Source organism: Cardiocondyla obscurior, linkage group LG02, assembly GCF_019399895.1.
Source record: "Cardiocondyla obscurior isolate alpha-2009 linkage group LG02, Cobs3.1, whole genome shotgun sequence".
NCBI classification, from domain to species: Eukaryota; Metazoa; Arthropoda; class Insecta; order Hymenoptera; family Formicidae; genus Cardiocondyla; species Cardiocondyla obscurior.
The window spans coordinates 7,127,202-7,152,075 of NC_091865.1; the positions used below are offsets into that span (position 1 = coordinate 7,127,202).

At 40.5% G+C, this 24,874-nt stretch overlaps 4 protein-coding genes across 9 annotated transcripts; 2 read left to right on the top strand and 2 right to left on the bottom strand.

Moving 5' to 3' along the window:
* Positions 1–61: 61 nt before the first annotated feature.
* LOC139113331 (uncharacterized) lies at positions 62–7,957 on the top strand. Of its 5 annotated transcripts, none has more exons than XM_070674416.1 (6): positions 62–188; positions 1,898–2,310; positions 2,426–2,856; positions 2,963–3,266; positions 3,371–3,476; positions 3,602–7,957. In XM_070674416.1, the coding sequence occupies exons 2-6, from the start codon at positions 1,920–1,922 to the stop codon at positions 3,885–3,887; spliced, it is 1,518 nt and encodes a 505-aa protein (XP_070530517.1). In that variant the 5' UTR covers positions 62–188; positions 1,898–1,919; the 3' UTR covers positions 3,888–7,957. The 5 variants fall into 5 exon arrangements, with proteins under 5 accessions (XP_070530517.1, XP_070530518.1, XP_070530519.1 ...); XM_070674417.1 differs by lacking the exon at positions 62–188 and adding an exon at positions 389–514; XM_070674418.1 differs by lacking the exon at positions 62–188 and adding an exon at positions 697–715.
* On the bottom strand, positions 7,954–11,291 carry Bora (aurora kinase A activator-like protein bora). Its single transcript, XM_070674412.1, has 6 exons — positions 10,679–11,291; positions 10,287–10,581; positions 10,137–10,222; positions 9,862–10,050; positions 9,343–9,568; positions 7,954–8,959 (listed from the first exon to the last, which is right to left on the bottom strand). The coding sequence occupies exons 1-6, from the start codon at positions 10,970–10,972 to the stop codon at positions 8,466–8,468; spliced, it is 1,584 nt and encodes a 527-aa protein (XP_070530513.1). The 5' UTR covers positions 10,973–11,291; the 3' UTR covers positions 7,954–8,465.
* An 88-nt stretch (positions 11,292–11,379) lies between these two features.
* Nct (Nicastrin) lies at positions 11,380–15,284 on the top strand. Of its 2 annotated transcripts, none has more exons than XM_070674409.1 (9): positions 11,380–11,509; positions 11,683–11,989; positions 12,136–12,234; positions 12,343–12,680; positions 12,749–13,136; positions 13,218–13,608; positions 13,704–14,143; positions 14,230–14,422; positions 14,492–15,284. In XM_070674409.1, the coding sequence occupies exons 2-9, from the start codon at positions 11,938–11,940 to the stop codon at positions 14,508–14,510; spliced, it is 1,920 nt and encodes a 639-aa protein (XP_070530510.1). In that variant the 5' UTR covers positions 11,380–11,509; positions 11,683–11,937; the 3' UTR covers positions 14,511–15,284. The 2 variants fall into 2 exon arrangements, with proteins under 2 accessions (XP_070530510.1, XP_070530511.1); XM_070674410.1 differs by having other exon boundaries at positions 14,495–15,284.
* On the bottom strand, positions 15,279–24,379 carry LOC139113334 (homeobox protein PKNOX2). The gene is made up of 8 exons (XM_070674422.1): positions 23,940–24,379; positions 21,917–22,036; positions 21,534–21,843; positions 21,162–21,362; positions 20,587–20,881; positions 19,891–20,084; positions 19,457–19,812; positions 15,279–16,627 (listed from the first exon to the last, which is right to left on the bottom strand). The coding sequence occupies exons 3-7, from the start codon at positions 21,840–21,842 to the stop codon at positions 19,492–19,494; spliced, it is 1,320 nt and encodes a 439-aa protein (XP_070530523.1). The 5' UTR covers position 21,843; positions 21,917–22,036; positions 23,940–24,379; the 3' UTR covers positions 15,279–16,627; positions 19,457–19,491.
* Between the last annotated feature and the right edge of the window lie 495 nt (positions 24,380–24,874).

The window sequence follows — 24,874 nt, forward strand, 5'->3', positions numbered from 1 at the left end:
GCAATAGGTCGCGGCGCCACAGTACCCTCCACCGGTGGGGGGCGATGGGCCCCCGCGACGGCCGCGACGCGCACGCGATGACGTCAAGATATGGCGTCTCGATCAGCTGGATGTTGTGTAGAGTGTGCCTGCCTGCGATGCCCGTTTCGCGAGAAGTAACGGAGACCACCGTCTGCCCGCCGTGATACGTGAGTTGCCTATCCGCGGGCGGCGATTCCGCTCGCGGAATACGGGACCCGGGTTGCTGCGGGGGCTCAGAGCCGAGATTGAGTGCGAGACGCGACGGTGGACGCGGACGAGAGGCTCGCAAAAGCCGTGCTGCACATCTCGGGGGAGAAGGGAGGGCCGCGCGACGACGAGGTTCGAGACGCGCACGTGAGACACGCGTTTGCCACGGAGACGTTGGTACGGGTCCGCGCGCGTTTCCGTCGAGGGGCACGCTCGATTCCGAGGGCTCGCGACGGCTGGACGCCGGGAAAGTGGGCTAAACACGCCACGGGGGCGGAAAAGTCAGGTACGCGCCCGCATTCCGTTGTCGCGGCCTCTCGTCGCCTCGCAAACAGACGGGTTTATCTTATGTAATTGCTGCCGCGAGTGCATCGACGCGACGACGCCGCGTCGCGCGTGTGCGTGCGCGCGTTGCACGGGTGCCGTGTGGCCATTTTCGCGCTCGCCGTTTCGTAATCGTTATCAGCTCCATATTTGAATTCAACAAGTAATGCAGGCCGCCACGCCGCTCGCTAACTTCGCCACGGGACCCACCGCGCTTCCGTTTATCCGCGATCCCAGCTCGCGATTTGCTTTACGGGACGGGATCGACGCCTCACGTGCTGCTCAACGTCTGGAAGATCAGCCCGGCTCCGATCGCGCCGCTGATCCTTCGATCGAGATCGCGACTCGTCCCGATCGCGGAGAAACGTCTTCGTGGAGAATCCCGTCGAGATTCGCTGTGAAATCAGCCGATCGCGCCGTTAAAGGGACGCGAGCATGTTGCCGAATGTGTGCAACGCGGCTGGACGCCATTAGTTGCAAATTCCACGGGCTGTGGCGCCGGGGAGAGGAGGCGGGGGGGAGGAAGAGGGAGAGAGAAACATCCGGGGCGACGATGACGACGCGACGCGACAACGCGTCGTCGAGGATGACACCTCGTTACTTGAAGCGTGTCCCGTACCGAAGCTACGACGCCGCGACAGCGCCATTTTGTCGCTTATTAGTCGCGCGGATAAACAATTCCAAGTCCGCGTGACGCTGGCCAACCATCGCGAGCGAGTGAGAGCGACTCACATGCGCGGAGATTTCAATTCCGGTTGGTCTCTCCTTCTCGCCCGTCTCGGCGCCCCAAAAATAGAAGAGCGTCCGGGCCCCGTTTTCCACCGCTTTCTACCTGGCGGATTTTTATGTCGTAACACGCGGCAGAAAAGTCGCGTCGCCGATCAACGATTCCGCGTGAGACCCCCCTCGGTTAGGCGACACGCGGATACAGGCGACATCCGGTTAAAGAGATTACGCTTTAATGCCACCCGACGGTATTAATAGATTTCCAACAAGCTTCGAGCCTCCTTAACGTTATAAGAACGGAAGAGGAAACGGTCCGCTATAAGCTGATATGTGTACCAGGGGGGAAAGGTCTCGCCCCACGCATTGTGTTTATCTCCCCTGCGAGGACCGTCACCTTTTCCGTTGCACCATTATTTTCGCAACTCTTCGCGTTAATTGTACTATAAATACTTTAGGATTCAATTACAAAGTACTTGATTTATATACGTTTATTATTGTCGAAAATAATGATGTAGGTTCTTTAATTTTTATAATGTACCATATTCAGTATATGGACGTTAGATATACGTATGTGAAATGCAGTACGAAAGAAATTACGAAGGGATAATTTTGCTTACAGTGACCAGACGACTCTATGCAACATGCCACCAGATAGGCCGGATGCATCGGGTATCGAAACTGACATAGAACTGAACTCTTCTCAGGATTATAATTTCAGCGAGAACGCTTATGAAATGAACGATAAGGAGAAAGAGAACGCCAGTGTGCTGGCTGACACAAACTCGACCAACGAATGTCAAAGCGAAATTCCTAGATGGGAGAAGTCGATGGAGAAGAACAATCAGTCCGACGACGAGTTGACATCTCTCAGCTGGCTGCACCAGCAGAATTTACTTAAGGGTTTGGACATTTCAAACTCCTCCAAAGACATGAAGCACGAAAACATGCTGAACAACAATATCTGCGACGATATAGCAGATTTTTCTGAGAACACAAACTCTGTATCAAGCTTAGACGATAGTTTCTGTCCAGGTATAATGTGCATCTTAAAATATTATGTACTATTACTTACTAAAATATTATATACTCTTTCTGTTTGTATTAAATTATCTTTTTTTTCTTTTTTTTCTTTATGCTGCATCAATAGAGAGTAATGGAAAGACGAGCGTGACGTTGAATGGAAATGGACAAAGCTATCAACATCCTGCCAAGAGTTGTCAAAAGCCCGCGCAAATATTTCAGGAATCTGCGAAAAGTCATTGCAATATTTCGCCAAGTAATCAAACGAAGATTTCTTTGAGCAACAATAATTTGCCAATGTCTAATCGCAACAAACATCCTACCCATATACCATATGATCCTCATTTACACAGAAATAGCAAACCACCGTATTCATTCTCCTGCCTCATATTTATGGCCATCGAAGATAGTCCCGTAAAGGCGCTACCTGTAAAAGAAGTTTACGCGTGGATCCTGGAACATTTTCCATATTTTAGAAACGCTCCTACTGGATGGAAAAATTCTGTCAGACACAATTTAAGCCTGAACAAGTGCTTTCGGAAAGTAGAAAAAGCTCCGGTAAATAAAGCAAATTTTTCTTTGAAATTTACGAGAATTATCGTTAACATCACATTATATCGAATATTTACATAATTTTCTATTTCTTTTTTTTTTTTTTTTTTAGAATTTAGGAAAAGGATCGTTATGGATGGTGGATGCACAATACCGCCCAAATCTGATTCAGGCGTTGTCTCGCGCTCCTTTTCCTCCTCCTACAACCCAGAATTTGTCTTCGTCGGAAAAGGTGCCTAGAAAATGCGTAAATGCACGTCTCCCAGATCCGGATCTTTTTCCGTATCTATCAAAAAGACTGGCGTCTAGCAATATTAACGATAGCGCAGAAACGGAAATTGATAGTGACGTTGATGCAGCAGCTGCCGCTATGCTTTCCTTTAAACATGGACCTATCATTCTGAATCACAATAAAGGTATTGAACATGCATGTTCTGAATGCGAAGTAAAATAAAAAATTTTTTGTCTATTTTATTGTTACAATGTATAATTATATATTAATATATATATTTTAATATAGATCGTAAACGAAAATTGATAGAATCGGAAAAACTAGTTCCTGTAATTACCAGGAGTTCCAGCGAAGATCATACTTACAGTTGTATCGCTTCGATAAAATTAGGAAGGTAAAGATACATTACTTTTTCATACAATTATACAAAATAATGTAACTTTGTATTTTGTATTCTTATAGCCTATTCACAGATATTGGGAATAAAACTATGTCAATATATATATATTTCTTTTATAGTAAACATTCTAACGAGGAAGAACTAAATCTAGATTTTGACGAACAAAGGAAGATTGCGGAAGGTGCAGACGCGCTCCTAAATTTGGCTGGAGTCAGTACAGCGTTAAATCACAATAGAACGCATCATGTATCACAAGGTATTAATACGGCATCGAAATCAGAAGCTGTCGCAAAGCCAAAAAAACGTTCTACAACGAACGATTACTCGAGCACATCTGAAAAAAGACGTAAGAGATGGCGAGACTGGAAAGAGGGAAATCGATACCTAAAACAAATTAGAGGTTGACATTGATACATTTTGTTACATTTCAAGAAAGTGTACATTATCGAAAGTTTTCGCTGGTCCGCGAACTGAAAGCACTTGAATATCTTATCATTTAGTAACAAAAAAGTACTTCTGTTTTGCAGTATCGTCAGTAATTTCTCATTCATTTCTACACGCGTTTAGATAGACTTTTATGAAAATTTCCCCGGTCAGGCCAGTTTTTTTTTTTTTTTTTTAGTAAACACAACAAAAACGCGCATGCAAATTCTTCCATATAACTTCTAGTTGTGCTAGTAAAAAAAAAAGGGAGGGTTGTTGGATGCATTTCGAATTGATTGGTGTGGTTGCTCAGGGTTTACAACATGCTATATGCCAAAATACATTCGGTAGCACTAAACAACAAGCAATAATAGAGATGTAGTGTTAAAGAGATACTTTTTAAACACGCTGTTGAAATGATACAATTAAATAGTACGTGGAATAATATATCGATGAAAGAAATTATTATTACATACTGAAGTAATAATAATCACTTTAGAACTGTTGCAAGACGATTATATTAAATCATAGAGAGTTTAATTAATGATGGAGTTCTATATCAGTTTTCTTTTCTCTGTCTTTTTTTTTTTCTTTTTTTTTTGTGTAGATATGTATAGAGGCATAATCAACATCTACTGTCATGAAACCTGCCCCAATAGTAACGAGACCCATTTCTTTTTCAAACGTAACGATTTTCAACATCAAATCAGTTCCGTTTGAAGCCCAGTGTTACCATTATTTTACTTCGAAGGGTGCTAATCTCGTTATTTTTGAGACAGATAAATCGTATTTGATAGAAAGAGATCGATAATATATTTAAAAACGATTACACGCATACATATTTCTATATATGTGTATATATGTATATAAAATGTATGTATACGTGCATGTATATGCAGATGTACACATTGCACGCATCGATACCCGACATACTCGCGTATTTACAGTCAAACTTCTTAATTTTCGACTCGAGATGAAACAATCTTTCCATTCTCCTTTTCATACATATACAAAATATATCATCGAGCATGCAACATGGATTTCTATGTGTCTGTATCTTATTCGTCACTTATTCCACTACGTGATAAAAGTGACGTAATGACAGGCAGTTTCAACTGATTGATGATATGGAAGTTTGATTGTACATACGTATAAGGTATTCTCAAGTTTGCGACGAGGAAACAGCGAAAAAGTTTATGAAAAACTATTATAAAAATGCATGTATTTTTTTTTATTTAATTTTATAATAATTTTTTCAAGTTGCAAACACTTCGGACTTTGTGCATTAGCTTAGAATGCTTATGATTAGATAATTATTTATCATTTTAGAACCGGTTAATACTGATTTCATGCGCAGACAATTTAAATATAAAAACATACGCGCTATTTGCAAATCCACAACTGTTTAATTAACTGTCCATCATAAATTTTACTAGACTTAATTATTGTAGCTGAAAAAAAATCAATCGTAATTTAGTTTTTCACAAGCTTTCCATTTCAGGTCCTTTGGACGCAAAATTGAAAGTACCCTTGCATGTTAACACACACAATGTGCATTGTTGCGCATGTACAACATATGTGCCACAAACGTATTGTCAAAAAATTTTTTGAAAACATATAAATGGTATTGGGATACATTCGATATGATTTCGAAACGAAGAAATGTTATCATTTCACGTTTTTTCTACTCTCTTTGTGGCTTTCAAAATAATTTTGAACAGTGTTGTACATATGTAGACTTTCTAATGTATTCACAGACCAGTTTTGGTATTCGGTTGGAAACTGAATGTATAGTGCTCGTGCTGGGCTATTAATTAAGATCAGACGGAGATAAAAAATAATACTACATGGAAAGATAACCTATTTTTATTTATTAAAAAAAACTAACACTAAGGAAAAAAGAAGGGGAAAGAGTGTGGGGTTTGATAATACTTTGTAATTGTAAGCTATATATGTGTGCAACAAAGACGCGTAAATGAATATTAGGTAAACTGGTCTTGTATACATTAATGCATAGTTCAATATAGAGAGAACATATATTTTTACAGGGCACTGCCCGCGTGATAAAGGTTCTTCCTAATAATTCGCTGGTACACAGTTTATTAGCTTAAATATCACTCTACAAAATATAAATATTAGTGACTCTAAATGAAAGCGAGAGAGAAACGTAACTGTTGTAGCGCAGCCTGATACGGTTTCTACATATCAACGTTCATGATGCGCGAAACGTGCTCCTACAATTTCGTAAATACATTCTATTTGTCAACTCTGGGATTACTTACGACGATCCATTGATAATATCGCTCAAAGAGCTCAGTGTCAGAATTATAGAATATTAGTTTCATAGCATAATTACGCCATTAGGATTTTTAGAATTCGAACAGTGTCTTAAATTAATAATTTCAAAACGGTTCGTTATTGTGTTTTTATTAAATAAAAGCAGTAGATCAATCGTGACAAGTTAGAAAATTGAAAATCTTAATTGCTGTAGATATCTTCTATCCTGTCTTGTAAAGATAATTAGAAAACATAATTTGTATGATAACCAGGATGCGCTACATCAAATATTTAATGTGATTGTAGCTAGTCAGCTACACCAGAAAAAAAAATTTCAATCTGAAGGTGCAAGAAAGAATGCCATGCTCAATATAATAAATATCGAATCTATTTAATGAAAAAAAAAAAGGAATAACATTTAAATGAAGTGGAAAGTGATCGAAAGAATTAATTTCCAAGATTTTTCTACCTTTTAACTTGAAGTCATTCTATGTATTATGTGCTGTATTAAACGTAATCTGCTCAATATTTTATAATTTATATAAAATTTAGCTGCAAAAACTCTTTTTGTTGTTTTTGAATTTTATTTTACTGTTATTATATCTCTGTGATATATTGCAAGAATAAATACGATATTATCGTTGTTATACTTCAGTGTATCCGAAGTTTTAGAATTCTATATATTATGTTGTTTAACAGAAAAATGTTATAGATATATATAAATATATATAAATATATATACATATTATATGTATATAAATATTATTAATTAAGTGGCATTCTTACTCACACCTTGAATACTCTACCTTGATAACGACTTGAAACAAGCTGGTATCTTTAAATTGATAATCTTATGGAAATTTAATGTTATAGCTTCACGATTTGTTAACATTCTTTTAGTCTAGCTCGCGTTTGCTACGACTGAAGATCTGCTCTTCCACGTATAGCTAATTCTGAATTAATCGGCTATAGAGAGCGAGGAGATGCCATTCATCGATCATAATACTGTGTAGCTAATCGATAAGTTAGAAAAAGCGTAGAATTAAATCGATTAGTCACATAATATAAAGCAATACATTAGTAAATCCTGACATTGGGCGAAATACTCTAGTCAGCCGGTTTTCATTGAAGGAATGGGCTTATGTGCAATTGCGTTAACCGCGGAGTCAGTACGACAAAAAGACAGACCGTTAGTCTGTAATTGCGTTAGAAAGACTAAGTATTAACGTCGCATACCTTTTTATTTTAACATGTAGCGTCGACGGTATAAAATTCACAAAATTTACGATTAGCAAGAATGCGCTATTACAACCGGCTGACGGGCGAAGTCATCCTATGACAGACACCAAAAATACTACAAAGTATGGGGCAAAACAGATTACGATGTGTCATTGTAACTAGCCAGGGACAATCAAAAGACATGATGTGTTTGGTTTGCTTCCATTACATGACATCGTGCCAAATGCAGAATCCTTTGAGTTTGGATGGTCAGAAATATGTTAATTTATATGTACACATAATATATATATCTACAGATTGTATATTATAAGAATTTTGTTGGCGTAATATGTAATATTATAATTATACATATATATCATTATTATTATATTATTATATTATTATTATTATTATTATTACTCATTTTAGATGAATCATGCTGTAAAATGTTTGTTAAGTTTTTGATCTTGCTTATATATATATCTTGAGTATATTTAATATTTTAGGATGTAACCAAGAAAATTTTATCTAATGAAACAAATGAGGAAAATTACAAAGCCTGTTGATTATTTATTCTATCCAGCATTTTATATTAAAATTTGTAATAAGACATCCTGATTTAAACCCGATCAAAAATCAACAATTTTTATTCGATTATTCTTAAAAATAGCAGCTTACTGAAAATTAATTAGTGACAAAATTATATATATAATGTAGATAAGGTATAATTATATTTATTAAATATATGAAGTCCATAAAATCACATATTAAAATTTTAAACAAGATTTTTATGATAATCGATAAAACAATTACAAAAATTTTTAATTAACTTACGACAAAGATAACATTGATGACATTTGAACTGAGATCTGTTTTCATTAAAAAAAAAAAAAAACTATACAATTTAATTGATTATATCTAAACCTAAATTTATGACACTAAATGCAAATTTATGGTAAAAATAATGCAATTTGCAATATTAGTTCACAATAATTGTTTGATAAGCTGAATATTGTGACTTAACTATTTGAGCATTTCTTCTATAAACTCAATTTCTATGATTATTTAAATTCCACCTTTTTTATTAGATTTAGAAGGTGTAGAGCTAAATACACTTTGTATGTCTTCTTTCCAGGATAATTGAGTATTATTCTTGGTCATCATTTTTTCATTCCAGATAGCTTTGTGATTTGTTGAAATATTGTAACTATCTATTGTATATGTTGTACTGTTCATACTACAAGTTTGATAACCAGTGTCTTGAATAGAGTTTGAGATTCTTTGGTGCTCGAACGCACCGGACATTATATTACTTTGTTTATGTTTTTCCCGCGAAAAACTCGTAGTATTTGGTGAAATTTTTAAACAAATTTCATTATTATATTTCTTATCATTAAATACGATACTATTAGATTGCATAATATTATCAATCGAATTTATACAATTCGGTAATTTCCTCATGTTCATGGAATCATATATATTTGTTTTACCATTATTTAGAAATAACAATTTACCATTGTCTTCTGTACATTTCACGTCATGTTCGCTATTGGACATATCTAAAACATATTTTTAAAACAGTATTGTTACGAGTGTATCTCTTTTTATCGCTAAACGTTAATATTGCAATGCTTTAGTGAAAGGTAATATAATAATTAATTTTTCTAAAGACAATCAATATATCTCTAAATCTTTTTTTTTTATATTCCAACTAATTCTTTAAAAATTCGAACTATACAAGTTGCAAGAATATATGTTAACATTGAAATTTTTTTTATCACAGTAATGAGAAAGCTATTTTTTCGCATACGGTTAGATAATAAAAATAACCCTTTTGCTTAAAAAAAAAAAAAAAAAAACACATTAAGCAAATAAAGGTAAAGAATAAAAAAAGTTAAAAAAATGTATTAAAAAGTGAGGCTATATCAAAAAGTAAATTTACCTAATGAATGATAGCCATTAACTGGACTTTGATCTTTTCTTTCAGTTATATCATCGATACTCATGTCTACCGTGAAGTTTAATCGAGTTACTGTTGAGCAATGTCCAGTTTTATCATACAACTTGTCTTTTTCGGTGCCTTGTATCGGCGACATATTCGGAGGCGATATATTTTCAGATATCCTTACGGACGATCCATTGTTTTGCCACCTACTATATGACAGTCTCTGAAATATATCATTATATTAATTTAATCGGTACAAACTACTTGCTGTAGTTCAGAGCTGTAAAAAAAGTAATCACCACAATTACAATTACGTCGCCTTGTAATCGTAATCAATAATCGTGTTTTTTCTTTTTTTTTTTCATTACAAGTAATCGTAATAGTCTAGTTATTAATTGCCAAAGTAGTCACTGCTTATACAGCTCTGTTGTAATCAGTTGTGATAGCCAAAATATACACGGACATTATTGTATTTTTCGATAAAGAAATTACTTGAGTATATTATTATACACGTACCTTTAACGGTGTACCATGAACAAAGAAGCCACTCTGAGGAGGGCTACAAGGTAATATCATGGATTCGTTCATTTTAACTGGTGACAATGATGTGAAACTCTCATCATCACTTTCATTTTGACAGAAAATTAGCTTCCTTCTCAATGAATTGTTGCTGGAATTTATATCGTCGTTGTCGATGTTTTGTTCCTTTAAAAAACAATATTTTTAATTAAAAAAAAAAGTACTCTAACATCAGGATATTATTTTTATCTTGATAATTATTTTAAAGTAACCTGAGTAAAAGTGAAGAAGGGCTTTAAAGCTTCCTCTACATTTGCAGGCAGATCTTGAGGTAAAGACAATACTGTTTGACTCCAAGCTAAAAAATGCAATAATGAAATTAATAAAATTTTTACCATTGGTTTTCTCATTGGTTACTTTACCATCTTTAGTTGACTTAGAGATCTCTTGGGTGGAATTCATGCTGTTTGAAATCCTATTGGGAGTGTCCAGAGGCAAGAGTGGTTTGTTCTCCTTTTGTTTTACATCCCATGGACTAGGAATTATCTGATTCTGTTTGAAAAATCGATCTATAGCTGCCTGGGCCTTAGTCTCCAATTCTAAATCTGGTGAGTCTGGTTGCTGCACTGATAGCTCTTCAATTCTCGCCGGTTTTATCTGTGCCAGCTCATCTATGCTCCACTTAAATCCTGGGGACTGTTGCATCGGACTCGGGACCTAGACATTACAGAAATTACATATTAGTCGTTTGCTATCAGCAAGAATACTTGCCATTGATTAGAGTGTTTTAGAATGAGTATATGAATAAAATAACCTTAGCAAACACAGTTGGACTAATCGCGGACAGGTGCAACCTGCTGATCAGCTCGGGCTCGAACGGATTCCGAATCAACTTCCTGAGCTTGGACGGCGGCGTGATGTGGTTCGGCAGAACAGCAAATGGCAGGCATTGCCCGGTTTTATACGTTAGTCGCTTCAGATGAAGGTCGTTCCGCTTCAGATGAAAATCATTTCGCTTCACCGGGGTTCCTCGCATCCAGGGGCTGCGTGCCAGCGGACTCTCGCCACTTTGTTTCTCGTTCGGCGTGCCACATGCCGCCGGTTCCATTGCAATCGAAACAATCCGCACAGGAAGAAACTATCTGTCTTAGTTCAAATTAAAAAACCAGATTTTACCTCGATTCTATCGGCTACTTCGACTCGCGCGACTATCTCGCGGAAATCACTTTGGGAAATAATACAAACAAGTCGTCGAACAACCGGAGTAACTGGAGTTTGTCAGTATCCAACGTGTTAGATTCGTTTTAAATCGACAAGTACACGCGTTATTCTCAGGGTTTCCAACCTATCAACAGAAAAACTGTTTAGCAAGTCTCGTGGCTGATCCGTTACGAGCCGCTAGTGACGTTCCGAGATAGCGATGGAAGTCACGGTCGACGACAGCGGATTCTTATTTTTTAGTAGTGCGTCTTAGCTCAAGCTCAAGCACGGTTTTTTCAGGATATGTAATTGTAATTCTGCTCCCTGAAAAGAAAAGAAAAACATTAGCATCATCGATCAACGAGCGGGAGGAGTTACCACAGTATAAGAAAGAGTTACGTTCTCGAGGATAGAAACAGCGGGACGGGTGACGGAAACGACGATGGTAGGCTCGTAGCGACTTCCGGTGAAACTAAAAGTTTTTTTTTTGCTGAACGAGACCGTTCTCTTGATGTAGTTTTAGTAGTTTTATCAGTGAGAGAACTGGAGAGAACGAAGCTGGCTGGTGGAACTTTTACGGAATTTTTGACACAAATTTTTTCTGTAAACTGTTCAAAGGTTCTTTTTCTACGATTTGAATAAACTCTGAACAAGCGGAGGAAAGTTTGCTCCAAACGCGGAAGCTCCACTCCACGATTCTAACCAAATACCGAACCAGGCCAACCAGGGTGAATTCTACCATGACTCATACAATGTGTCATTATTAATTAATTTTGTATTTCACGCTCGTGATGCGCCGTAGCAGAATCAGGTAATGTTCCGAGAATCTAATCGAGTTGCATAGATCCCAATCACGAGCGAGAAGCGGCAGATATGACGATGGAAATGTGGAAATACGTTTTGGCAGTTATCATTGTGAACTCAGGTAACTAACTGCATATCTTATTTATTTGAACTCGATTCCTTTCAAGTGCGTTATAATTATCGAGAATATATAATAACGTCACCTGGCATCAGTTCGATCGCGATTATCCCAAAGCCAGTCAAAAAACACCGTTAATACTTTTCCAGTGACTTCAGAAAGAATAAAGGATATGATATACATGCCTCTGGAAGGCGTAGCTGCATGTTTCCGACGACATAATGGCACACACCAGTTTGGATGTTCCTGTAAAAAATTTTTTTTAGTTTTAAATTAACATATTGATTTATTTTTACGTAACATTTATATATATATATATATTTTTTTTTTTTTTTTTTTTTTTTTTTTTATTGCAGCCAGTCGTTCAGGAAGCGTTGGCGTGATACACTTGGTTGAAGTAGAAGAGGATATAGCTTGGATAGAAAAGAACGCCACTGCCGGCCCGTATACTGTAATCCTGCCATTTGCAATGTTCAATAAAATCACGCTAATAAGACTCAAGAATACGAACAACATAAACGGTGTTTTACTCACGAAAAATACTAGTCATGATCGACCGACAGAATATTCTCCCGAGGATAAGTGCCCGAATCGATATTCTGGTTATAAAAAATGTGACGAAAGCCGCCCGTGGAATCCTTTTGGATCTTCCTTGCTCTTGGAGGACTGGCCGTTCCCTATGTTCTATACAGAGGTTAGATTTTTAATTCCGTACCGTGAAAAGTATGGCTTGCTAATTAATATTAAAAATGTGTTTTTTAGAATCAGACAATCCTCGAGGCTATAAAGTCCTGTTTCTGGGCGCACAACGCGTACGACTTCGAAACGCAGTATCAGCGATCTCTCTGCGCGTTAGAAATGAAATCGTTCATGTTTGCAGCTGTTAACTCAGAATCTTGCATAAAACGCACGGATTTCTGGATGAATTTCAATCCAACACAATTCTGCGATCCGCTTGGGGATAGGAATGTACACTGGCCCCTGGCGCCTCTTAACGAGAACAATAATACTGTGATAATGGTAACAGCACGATTAGACGCGTCATCGTTATTCGATGGTGTATCACCTGGTGCAGGCAATGCTGTAACAGGATTAGTCACGCTACTTGCCACTGCTTATTACCTGAGTTTATTAAATCCCACCGTTGACAGTACGTATTGATCTTAATCTATCAAAATTTGTACAAAACGTTTAATTACGATTATAATATATTTCATATTATTATATTTAGAAACAAACGTTGTATTTTCTCTGCTGAATGGGGAGGCGTTCGATTACATAGGATCGAGTCGTATGGTGTACGACTTGAAGGAGAATAGTTTCAACGCTCTCGGTGGAATCAATTTGAAACTCGACGATATCTTGAACGTGATCGAATTTGGTCAGTTAGGTAAAGGAAAAATATATCTCCACCAAAACGGCGTAGATGATATAGTAGACCGTTTGCAACGTGCGTTGAATGCATCACCAGTACATAATAGCGTTCCGCCCACGTCTGTACAAAGTTTTCTGGAAGCAAAACCTAACCTAACGACCGTCGTTATAAGCAATCACGAGAAGCAATTTAAGAACCGATACTTCAACGGTATTTTGGACGATGCCGAGGGTCTCGGTTTCGATAAGTACATACACAATTTACTCTGTTTTGATGTACATTTCATGTTTCAGCATTACATGATTTTATATTATTGAGATTGTCTCGTGTATCATGTTTTAGAAACGATACTAGCACGCTTGCATCAGATTTAGCGAAAATTGCTCTTCAGGTTGCTAATGAGCTTTACCGGGCGGTGACGGGAGTGGATCCGCAACCCATCGATCCTCCGATACCCATGGACAAACTCACCACGGAAATGTTATATTGCTATTTAGAGAGCGCTAAATGTGGTCTGTTTCGCCAGGCCTCGGCGCCCAATGCCAAATTGATCGATCAGGTTTTGCCGTTATATGTCGGAGTGCATAGAGCGCTAAACATTGCGACGACTTTATCAGGCCAACTTTTGGCCTATTTGACGGGCGAGAAGCTCTACGACATGAACGAAACAATGTGCCACGAAAATCGGCTCGCATGGATGGGGGGTCAGAACTTTACAGGTCTATGTATCAATTCAACCGTTAATTATAGTACGGCTGTGAGTCCTGCATTTATTATCGAAGGTAAGTTGCTACGATATATCTCGGTGTTCGTTTACTATTGAACACCCTGTATAAAAACTCGAAATAACTAATTGACTTTGTTGCAGGATACGATATGAAATCCGGTATCTACTCAACTTGGACCGAGTCTATATGGCAAACGTTGAGTGTTAGAATGTTTCTTAAACCAGCGGCAGCAACCGAACGCTTCAGTATGATATTAGGTAGCTTGGTCGCTGGTTTTTCGTTTGTGCTTGTGTGGTTGCTCAATAACCGAGCTGACGTATTGTTTGACTCAAGGTTTGCATCTTTTTTAAAAAAATTAAAATAAATAAAATCACACGTACATGCTCATGCTAACATTTTCAGAAGAACCGTTGATTGCTAGGGATACGCCGCGGACCACATATCAATGACCAGGTTTGATAATCATCAAGAAGATCGAGATGTTCCAGTAACTAGCCTTTAATCGTGTGTGTGGTACGCCCTCGGATAATTTTTTTATATCCTGAAAAACATTTGAATGTGTCACGCATTATCATCTTTATAATTATCTTATTTATCATCATTGCTCCATATACAATAATTTAGATGAAAAAAGAAAAAATCTTTGATACGTAACTCAACGTAAAAAGCAGGATAAATTTCCCGTTTCTCTAAGATATCTTATTACGAATTATTTATACCAATTATTTATAGAATTTATAGTTATATATATATGAAAAAAAGACATTAGACAATTGAGAAATAGAAGGCTCAAATTCAACAACTTTATATTGTACACGTGTGTATATAAATGAATGAATGAATAAATGAATGTATATAAAATAGTCGTAATAATAAGACTTTAAAAATAAAAATTATATCAAAGTGCTAGAACACAGCTACTTCAAAAATTATTTATTTGCGAAATGTTAAAAAATCAAAATACGAATTATAAAGTGATAGTAAAAGAGTATATCCCTTTCTCATTTTTAAGTTCTCTTTTTAAAGGATAATGTATGCTTTTTCCACAAATCTGAAGTGCATATTTTTCTATTCATTATCATTTTGTACACAACGTATCATTCTTCATGACAGTAGTGATAAAAATATATCGACTGTGTTAAAATAATTAGCATCTTACATAATTGCGAAAAGAATAAAAAGAGGATAATGCAAGCGTGATGGCGTTTATTATCGATAAACAACTTATTTAACAGGGCATTGATGTACACGGGAAAGAAGTATTTAATTTGTATATCTATGCTTTCTTTCTTTTTTTTTTTTTCTTAGAATACATTTAAGTATGTTTCTCATTTACGATTTGAAATTTCGGCAAAGTTAGAAATGGGTCATTTTTGGAAAGAGGTTGATTCTGATTCAAAGGATTATGTACAGAACTTTATTGTATTTTAGATCATTGCAAAATCAAAAGAATTTTTTGTTACTGCAACATCCAAATTTCTACTACTATACATTCGCTACTCGACGAGGCATGAAATAAAAATTTACACAGCATTTCATACCGTATATGTTCGTAAAAATTAAGAAACACATTTAGAATTGGAATATTGTTAAGATGAATAGACTAATTAAAGATTTGATTATGATAACGACATCATGTATAATAATCTTCATATTTTATCAATAATTATATATATTACATGTTAAAATATTAAAATTGTAAACGTAAACAGGTACCGATTCGTAAACTAAAAGCACGTTGTGAACCTGCCTGCTGTATAAAGTATATGACCCATTTCTACCTTTGTATATCTGTTTTTTTTTTTTAATCTAATTCTCGACAGATAGATTTATTTTCGCATCGACGTTAATGTGGCAGACGTTTACGCCTTGTACCGTACAAAGTGTCCACATGCACGCGTCATAATGAACTCTTACGGACACCCGTGGTGAAGTAAAGATAAAAAAATTTTAAAGAAAATCAAAGCGAGAGTGCCCGGTGAAAGATATGCCAGGTGCATATATGTGTCTTCGGTTTGTTCGCGTGCACATGGATGGAAACGTTCTACGCAACGCACGTCCTGACATACGTTCAACCTCTTCGGTAATCGTTTACGCTTTCTTTTAATTAATTTTTAGTATACAAGAAGTGAAGTAGGAGGCTGGGCACCGCCCACCGAATTATCACAGTCGTCTGGTGCCGCAGCACATACGTATACGTGGTTCAGCCTTACAACCTACCTCTTAATCTAAGCGTTATCTTATGTTCATTTAGTTCTTGGATACAGTATAGCCTCGTACAAGGTAGCTCGTCCAAGCGGTAATTACTAGAGGAGCGATTAGATTGCGACTATAAAGTTATTGCTTCGCCGTTACTACAAGTGTACCGTTGAGAATAACGCGGACACCTCGGTGTGTCTCCTCTTAGAGCCAAGGGGACGGCGTCGCGCGACGTCCAGTCGTGTTCTACTATTTTACTTTTTGGTGTTCGTCGTCGTTGCGGCCGATTTCTTTTATCGTTATCAGCACACCGTGCACGGGAGCTATACTGTCAGCTGTCTGCAATTGATAATATCGTTTTACTCAAGTCACATTTTTGCATGACCACGATGTTACAATAGACGTTATGATTAGGTCGAGCGGAAGGTATTGGGCGCACAAATAATTCCGTTTAAAAAATATGATAAGAAATTACAGAGCTCGTAACAGGCGGAACAGGCTACTGGAAGCACTCTGTCAATGAACTATATACATCGATTCTGCGGAAAAAATTATAAGTACGGGGGAAATGATACTCTGCTACTTAAGGCAACCACGTTTCGACAGGCTACATTACATGACACACTCTCCTTCTGCGATCGAGTGACTAGTGTCAGCTAGCTTATCGTTAATTGCGGTATCCGTGAGGAAGAAGACGGTGATGATAGGACGGCGAAACCGAGATTAGATTAAGAACGAAGCGGGAAATGTACACCCTTTGCGACTTCGGCCGATACAGCAAAATTACATTCACATCATGGAGCCGTAGACTTGGAAACAACGAATTCACGCTACGTTACTTCGCGTTAAATTGAACAAGATAAAGACGGTCTCAGCCATTCACATCTCGATGGACGGATCGCGTGGAAATGATAGCGTTGGAGAAAGCATAAATATACATGCGTATATGCATCAGGAAGAACGGTATGTACATACACGAGAATGAACATTGCCGACGAGAAACAGCCAGTTCGCGAGCGGATTATTATCGAGAGTTTGCCGGATTCGCGTTAATAGGCTCGTAATGTACGATACGAGCTTCTGCTCGCCAAAGTAATGCGACAAGAAGAATTTCGGCTGGTAAAACGTAATGATCACATGTAGACAGCTAGTGCCTTAATTAATATTGAAAAAAAATGTCATATTTATCGTTGGATATATCCAAACTTGTTTTTTTTTTCTTTTTTTTTTCTCCAAGAAAAGTATCAGCTTTTCTTTAACATACTCGGTAATTATTTGTTCTCCGCTTTGTCCATCTCTCTTTCTCTCTGTCTCACTAACAGTTTCCGCTTGTAATATGTACAGTATCATGTAACACGTGCAGTACACGTTCAAGGGACGACACTTAGAGTTTAAAAATATAATCATCATATATTTAAAGTAGTATTATATCATCATTGTATTGTGGTTGTGTTGCTGCTGCTGTTGCTGTTATTACTATTATCATTATTATATAATTATAATTATAATTATCATTATCAATAGCGTAGTAATTATTATCATTATTAATTATATTATTAATTATTATTATTATCATGGAGGGACAGCGTTTTGCTATGCCACGACACTGCAGAGCTGAACAAAGACTAAACGCGGAAGTTACCACGCTCTTTAATGGCACAAAAATTACAATATAATATTGCATACTATGAACTATGAGTTTCAATCTAATTTTGAAATTAACTCATTATCGATACCATATTTTTTTTATGTGCCACATGACGCGTTTAATCGAACTTTTAATTAACGTTAGTGACGGCCGTTATCACTTCTCACACTGTCCGTATCGAATTGCCTTATATAAATTGTAAATTATAAAGCAGCTTAATTTCAATCTCAAAAAGCTTACACGCATTATTATTGCGAACAAAAGGAAATACGCGAATATTTTGTTGTGACACAAAAATGACAATTATTGTAATAGGAGCAGTACAGGTATTAGTAATAGATAGAGTAATAGTAGTAATAATTTAGTAGTAGTAGTAGTAATAGTAATAGCAGTAGTAATAGTAGTAGTACTAGTAGTAGTAGTGGTAATAATAGTAGTAGTAGCTTTAGCGGTAGCAGGAGCGATAGTTTTAACGATAATAATGTTGATAATGATAGGAGAAATGGTAATATAGTAATAGTAATAGCAGTAATGGAAGGAATAGCAACAGTAGTAGTGATACCATTACTAGAAGTCGTATAATAGTAATAATTATAGGGATAATAGTAATAGCAGTAGTATCTAGATAACAGTATTAATTGTAACAATAGCAGTAATAACATAGTACTGCAAAGCTGGCAGAAAAAAAATTTGACTCTGTTTTATTATGTGCCTAACGTAATAATAATATATCTTGTATATCGATTTTATAATAATATAAAAATTTTATATGAAAAACAACGACAATTAACGCACTGATATCGAAAAGAATAATTTTTTATAATTCTTAGATGCTCATATGCTTACAAATATACATTTAAAGAATGGAACATGTTAATAGTTATCATAAAATCATTTTCTTCTTGTGGCAAATCTTTGTTCGATAAATCATTAAAATATATAATCACATTATATTTAATTACTACGTGTAAATTATATAATGTGATTATATAAATAAAACAATATACATCTGTTACACATAATATGATATAGGTGTCATAAATAATAGTACCATTAAGGGACCATGTACGTTTGTTATAAACGAGATAATTATATTAACAAAAGATCATAATTCCAAAATAAGCTCAGATTTATCTTCACTTGTGCGCGATTTACTTAAAAATTTGTCATCGAAAAATAAATATCTCCCATAATGCAAACGTATATATTTCCATTCGAGTTAGATGTATTTAAATAAATTGCTCTTTCTAGTACCTATTCAATCTCAGTTCTCGTCTCCGAGTTTGTGAACACGATATGGATAACATATGAGCCGAGATTAAAAATCTAATTAGCTGTCGTAAAAAAGCAGACGGTCGGGTAACTGACGCTATAGTCAAAGTATCGAATGATCAGAGAGCGTGATAACCTCTACCCGCGTATTCTTAACTTTCACAAGATTAATTACGTATTTGACAGTTAAAGCGATATCTATTCCCGAATACCTTAATACTGTAATGAGCAACTGGATTTGAAGGTACCGTAAAGAGGTTGACGTCTCGGTGATCGACAGAGGTCAGTGAAGATCATCCTCATCGCTATCGTTACCGTCTTTTGATCTAGCGGCACCTCCCTCACCGTCGCTAGAACCCGAATCACTCGCCGAATCATCGGATTGCCAGCCCGCCTGTTGTTGCTGGGCGGCCTGTTGCTGCGCGGTATGTTTCGATGTCTTGTGACGTTTCCCCGTGCGCGACGTCGCATCCGTGCCCGCGCCGTCTAGCATGGGCTGTAGGATCCGCCGACGGGCGTTGATAAACCAATTGTTCACTTGCAGCAGCGTCAAATTTGTCTGGCTGGCAATCTGACGCTTCTCATCTTCGGTTGGGTAGGGATGCTGCGACAGACACGAGAGTTAAATTACAATCGAACGAGACAAGCGATTGTTTTGCAAATTACCGACATTGTTACTCACTACTAAATGCTGAAAGAGCCACGTTCGCATGATGCTGGTTGCGTGCTTGGGCAAGACACCCCGCTTTTGACGTCCCTTTCTAGCGCTACCGTGATTATTCCTATGATTTCCAGCGTGATTCGAGGCCACGTTGCTGGCACTCTCCTCTTCGTCTTCGCTCGCCACGGGAGAAGGCGATGCCGCAACTGTAATGTCTGAACACAATCGACATGGTCAATTACCCTGATACTCGATATACTCTGTAGCATATTGGGATGGTTTATGCGTCGAGAGATAGTAACGGCGACAAGTCGTTTTTATTTCTCAACGTGCTCGTAAGCGAAAAGATTTGCATTCTGTGTCTAACCAAAATTTTTTTTGCTCGCATTCTCAACACCGACGTATTTCGTCTTTTCTCGCTCTCGCAGCGCGACTAGTCCCCAATATCCAATTTCTTCTAGATATATTCTATCGGAGATTATTCGCAGATATTCGCTACTGTCTGTGTCATCTACAAATGGAATTTCGGCTGGAGATTCTTCGAGGGTGAAGAGCTCTGTTCCAGGAAAGGGAAGGATAAAAAGTGTTTCAATAAAAAGTGAATAACGATCTCAATCAAGCGACCAGTTTTGATGTTCGAGACGACCGATGCAACTTTCGGCGCAGAGGACTAACTGAGGGAATCGACTGTAACAATTTCACGACGTGAGAACTCACCTTGGCCGAGATACATGTCGTTAACCGGAGCGCATGGATGCGCCCCGATCTGCGAGAGAGGCGTACTTCCGTGCACCGTGGACGGTGAGAGCGGATCGTCGTGGTCCTGGCTAGTGGATTTGCCCGAGCGTTGGACGGCGGAAGACGGTCGGACCGACGACAGTTGGTCGTGATTAACGCTCTCGTCTCGCGCGCGCGAATTCGCGCCGTCGTTCTCTGCCACGGCGACGTCCCCTCGGCTCACTCTGAATCCGTTAGCTCCCGACTCAACATCATTGCCTGTAGATGACAGCACCTGGCAAATATATGTCTCAACTAGCCGTCAGAGAGCAGGGATGGGAAATTCAGTAACATCTTCAGAGATGTACGCGGCATGATATGCATTACATGTATTACTATGCCTCAATCGGGAGCGATTCACGATCGCTGACGTGCAAATCGCATCGAGACAGCAACGGACGTCGCGTACATCCCTTTTACTATGAGGATATCTACGTTGGTAAGGGGATAGACCGGGCAAACCGGGAAGACCGGGGAGCCTAGCTTCATCGCGGTGTATCGGACAAACGTCTAACCTGCAGCGGACTGCTGCCGTTGCTGCCGCTCGACGGACCCATGTCGTGCCCGTGATGGCTGTAGTCGCTGCGTAACAGGTTTTCGCTCTGCATCTTGCCCTTCAGGCACGTGATGTACCTGTTGCAGAAGTCCTTGCACAGTTCCTGCACCTTCTCCAGTTCCAGTAGATGGATGCGCAGTACCTGTATCGCCTTGATCATCTGCGAGAAGCACGTCCCCGTGGAAACATTACTAATTAAACGAGTCGATCGTCATTTTCTTTCTTTGTTTTTGTTCTTCCCAATTAGAGACTCGCGATGAAACATACGTCTGACGTTCTGAAGAACAAAAGCAAGGGAAGATGAGCGGGAAAACGTGCCGGGGTCTCTTACCAAACCGTCAATCTCGGGGTCATTGATCAGGAAAGGCTTTCGGTCTCTTTCTTGGTGCTGGACGAAAGCCTGTATATCCATGTTGAAGCTTTCGGACGTGGAGTTGTCCGAGCTTTGCGTCGCCTGTTCGCATCTTTCGAAGAGTAACGCCAGCAGCGGGAAGAGCGGATGCTTGTACACGGCCCTTTTGTCGGCCTCGAACTGGGCCTGATCCTGGTGCGTCGTATAGTCGGCGACCCCACTCGCAGGGTCCTGATCGTATCCGGGGGTCACCATCGCTAGCGCAACGGCGGTATTACCCTCTTGCATCCTGCCGCAGACATCGTCGTGAAAATAACTTATCGTGGCGTGTAATTTAGCGGCTGAAAGTGAAGCTCACTTACCTATCATTCCCCCTTGGCGATCCCCATTCTGGTTTGGATTCCCTCGACTCGTTCTCTCTGCTCCTCGAGTCTGCCCGACTCGTTCAATTCGCTCGTCGTGCTCCGTTCAATCGCAAGATGCTTTAAGAGAAAGAAAAAAAGAAAATAAAAAAAAATAATAATAAATAAAATCACAATGCGGCCGGGTCAACTTGTTTACGTTTCGTCGCGTAACTTTGTTAATTTCTAATTACAGCCGTGATAAACCTGGTCGGAATTCGAAAGGCGCGAGGAAAGCGAGCACGCGAGAAAGTGAAAGATCGATAAGAAGGGAAAAAAAGAAAAGAAGAAACAGGGGAGAAAAACCGCCGCGTCCCGCCGCGCCGCGCGAACAATCGAACGATGCGGCACCGCATTTAAATGTCATCATTAGACAGCATCGGCGCCATCGGCGCCCGGGGCGCCCATCGATTTCGGCCGTGTCTTTCTCGACGCGGGTTGAACGGGCGCCGCCGGCGGGGAAAAATCGCGGGGAAGCGTATTCGGAAAAACATCCGAGGCTAGTGCGAAGACGAGTTCACCCACGAAACTGGCCTCGACGGCAAGTAGCGAAGAGGGGGAGGAGTCTCGATACAAGGAGGTAAAGTCGCGGCCACGAGGTCGTCTTACGTAAGGGAGATATTTTTTTTCTTTTTCCTCCCCGTTTCTTTCTAATCCTTTTTTCCTACGAAATCACCGCGCGCTCGAGCGGTACTTTGAGAGTCGGCTCGTCGCGGCGAGTCCCGCCGAGGGGCTCGCTTTCTCGGCACGTGGGTCGGCCGCGGAAAGGCCGCTGTTTACTGCCCGTCGATCATCCGGGCCTAACCTGCGCGACTCGAGGCACGCCGCCGCGCAGGAAAACCGCAGTTAAAACACGCCCTGCGAGCGTTACAACTTTACACACGGGAGGCGCCTCCTCTTCCACCTCGGCCGCCGCCGCCGCCGCCTCCTCCTGCGCCTTCCCCTCTTCCGCCTCGCGCTTCTTTTCCCGGTCTGTCATTGCTCGTTCGATAAAGTCGAAGGGTGATCGCCGCCGCGCGCCCTCCGAGACTGTCGCGATTAAGGACCGCATCGCGTACCCTCCCTCTCATGGTTTTTTAATTTTCTTCTAACGACCGTCGCTCGCCTCCTTCTTTCCTTTTTCACCCGTCGTTTATTCTGGTCATGCACATTAACGCGCTGATTGTATTTCTCAAACTGTTTCGTCATACTTATCCCGTTGTCGCGACTTTGATTCTTTTCTTTCGCGACTGTCGTTTTACACGCATCCGCCCGTTCTTTTTGAGACCTCGCTTGGAGACTTACGCCTCGGGAAACCATAAGTGTTTTTAATATCTAAATGACGCGACGCGGAGAATCGCGCGAGCGTTATCAGCTGATCACCTTGCGGTGTCGAGACGTCCGTTTCGTTCCGCCCGGGCGCCACGCAAATACCGTCCGACCCGTAGATGACGCTTGTTTACGTCGAGCGAGTTTTCCTCCCCCTCCCCCCGGCCGCAAGAGGCTGAAGCTGCGCGCTTCCGCGGAGAATCCGCGGGGCGCGCGGCCCACCTTTTTCGTACAAAAATGTCGGACGGCGAGCGACACGACGGCCGACCGTCAACGCCACCGGAATCTGCGAAATTCCAGCGGAGAGATTTAAAGATGACTCTACTACTTCTCAAGTTTTCTTAACTAGCCACGGCTCGCGCGATCTTTCGCGACAGCCGATCGAGAAAAACACGCGGGCGACGTGCGCGACGACGCTAATCCCGAGGACGCGCGATCGAGATCGAGACCAAGAGATGACGATGACAAGAGCGACGTTTACGTCGCTCCGCGGCCGACGGGCGCCGGATCTCGTGACCCGTCGGCCGCCGAGCGCCGACCTCGGCCCCGAGAAAAATGGGCGTTTACGGCCGCCGCGGTGGAAACGAGCCGAACCTAACCTCTCGCGGTGTGGAAGACGCGGAGCGAGCGGGCCGCCGAAGTCGCCGTCCAGCTCGCCCGTCCGCGCGACGCTTACCCGTGACTCCTCCGTGGCGTCGGTCCCAGGCTCGGACGCACCTCCGGCACGACACGCCTCGTCTTGTTTTTCACGCGGCTACGCGGCACGATCGAACCGTCATTGCCGTCCCGCGAGTGCCGACGGACTGCCGCGGGGGCGCGGGCGGGGGAACGCGCCCCGTGTTTCGCACCGTGCACGTGCCGCGGGGAGAGAACTCACGCACGCACGCACTTGGCTCTCGCGCGGAGGGGACCGTGCAAACGGAAAAACAAACTCGTCAGTACCGCCGACGAGCCGGTGTCCGCGCGCGTAGCGCCGCTGGCTGCCACCGCCGCCGCCGCCGCCGCCGCTCGATACGCCCGTGGTCCGCGCCGCCGTTTCACGTAGTGGACCACAGATCCCGGTAGCCGGACATTTTTTCTCCGCACAAACGCCGTCCACCCTCGCCGTTCCACTCCTTCCACCCGGCCCCGTCTTTTGTGACGTCACCGATTCAATACTTTTCGCGAAGACCCGTCGCCGCGGCGGCGCCAAGTAATTTACCAGCCGTTCGGCAGATGGTACTAGGTGGCCCTTTTCCCGTTTCATGGCGATAAAACGAGGGTTCGTTTGATTTCGCTATACTTTGCAGTCTTTGTACTATGATGCGTTACGGTTTACTCAACTGTATATATCTGAATCGCAGACATTGAAGGAACAAGAAGAGAATAAAATCAAATTTTACTTCTGCGTTTTCGATAATACCGATGTGGGTAAGCACGGTGAATAAAGCGGCATGGACTATCGTACGAAGTTGGCCGCACACGATCGAAGATGACGCTACTTGGCCCGTTTGTCAAAACGGCGGTTGGACTCTCGATGACGATCGATCGCTCTTTGCATCGCGTTTCAAACTGCCTGTTATTCTGTTTGGCGATTAGCTCACCTAGACGGCCGCTTGAAAAACTCGTGTC

Coding starts and splice junctions, on each gene's coding strand:
- LOC139113334 (XM_070674422.1), bottom strand. CDS start 21,842: ATGCAAGAGGGTAATACCGCCGTTGCGCTAGCGATGGTGACCCCCGGA. Junction 21,363..21,533: donor ACCCCGAGATTGACGGTTTG/GTAAGAGACCCC, acceptor TGCTTCTCGCAG/ATGATCAAGGCGATACAGGT. Junction 20,085..20,586: donor CGACATGTATCTCGGCCAAG/GTGAGTTCTCAC, acceptor GATTGTGTTCAG/ACATTACAGTTGCGGCATCG.
- Nct (XM_070674409.1), top strand. CDS start 11,938: ATGACGATGGAAATGTGGAAATACGTTTTGGCAGTTATCATTGTGAAC. Junction 13,609..13,703: donor GAGGGTCTCGGTTTCGATAA/GTACATACACAA, acceptor ATCATGTTTTAG/AAACGATACTAGCACGCTTG. Junction 14,144..14,229: donor TCCTGCATTTATTATCGAAG/GTAAGTTGCTAC, acceptor ACTTTGTTGCAG/GATACGATATGAAATCCGGT.
- LOC139113331 (XM_070674415.1), top strand. Junction 2,857..2,962: donor GGAAAGTAGAAAAAGCTCCG/GTAAATAAAGCA, acceptor TTTTTTTTTTAG/AATTTAGGAAAAGGATCGTT. Junction 3,477..3,601: donor GCTTCGATAAAATTAGGAAG/GTAAAGATACAT, acceptor TTTCTTTTATAG/TAAACATTCTAACGAGGAAG.
- Bora (XM_070674412.1), bottom strand. CDS start 10,972: ATGGAACCGGCGGCATGTGGCACGCCGAACGAGAAACAAAGTGGCGAG. Junction 10,223..10,286: donor CTCTAAGTCAACTAAAGATG/GTAAAGTAACCA, acceptor TGCATTTTTTAG/CTTGGAGTCAAACAGTATTG. Junction 8,960..9,342: donor TAATGGCTATCATTCATTAG/GTAAATTTACTT, acceptor AATATGTTTTAG/ATATGTCCAATAGCGAACAT.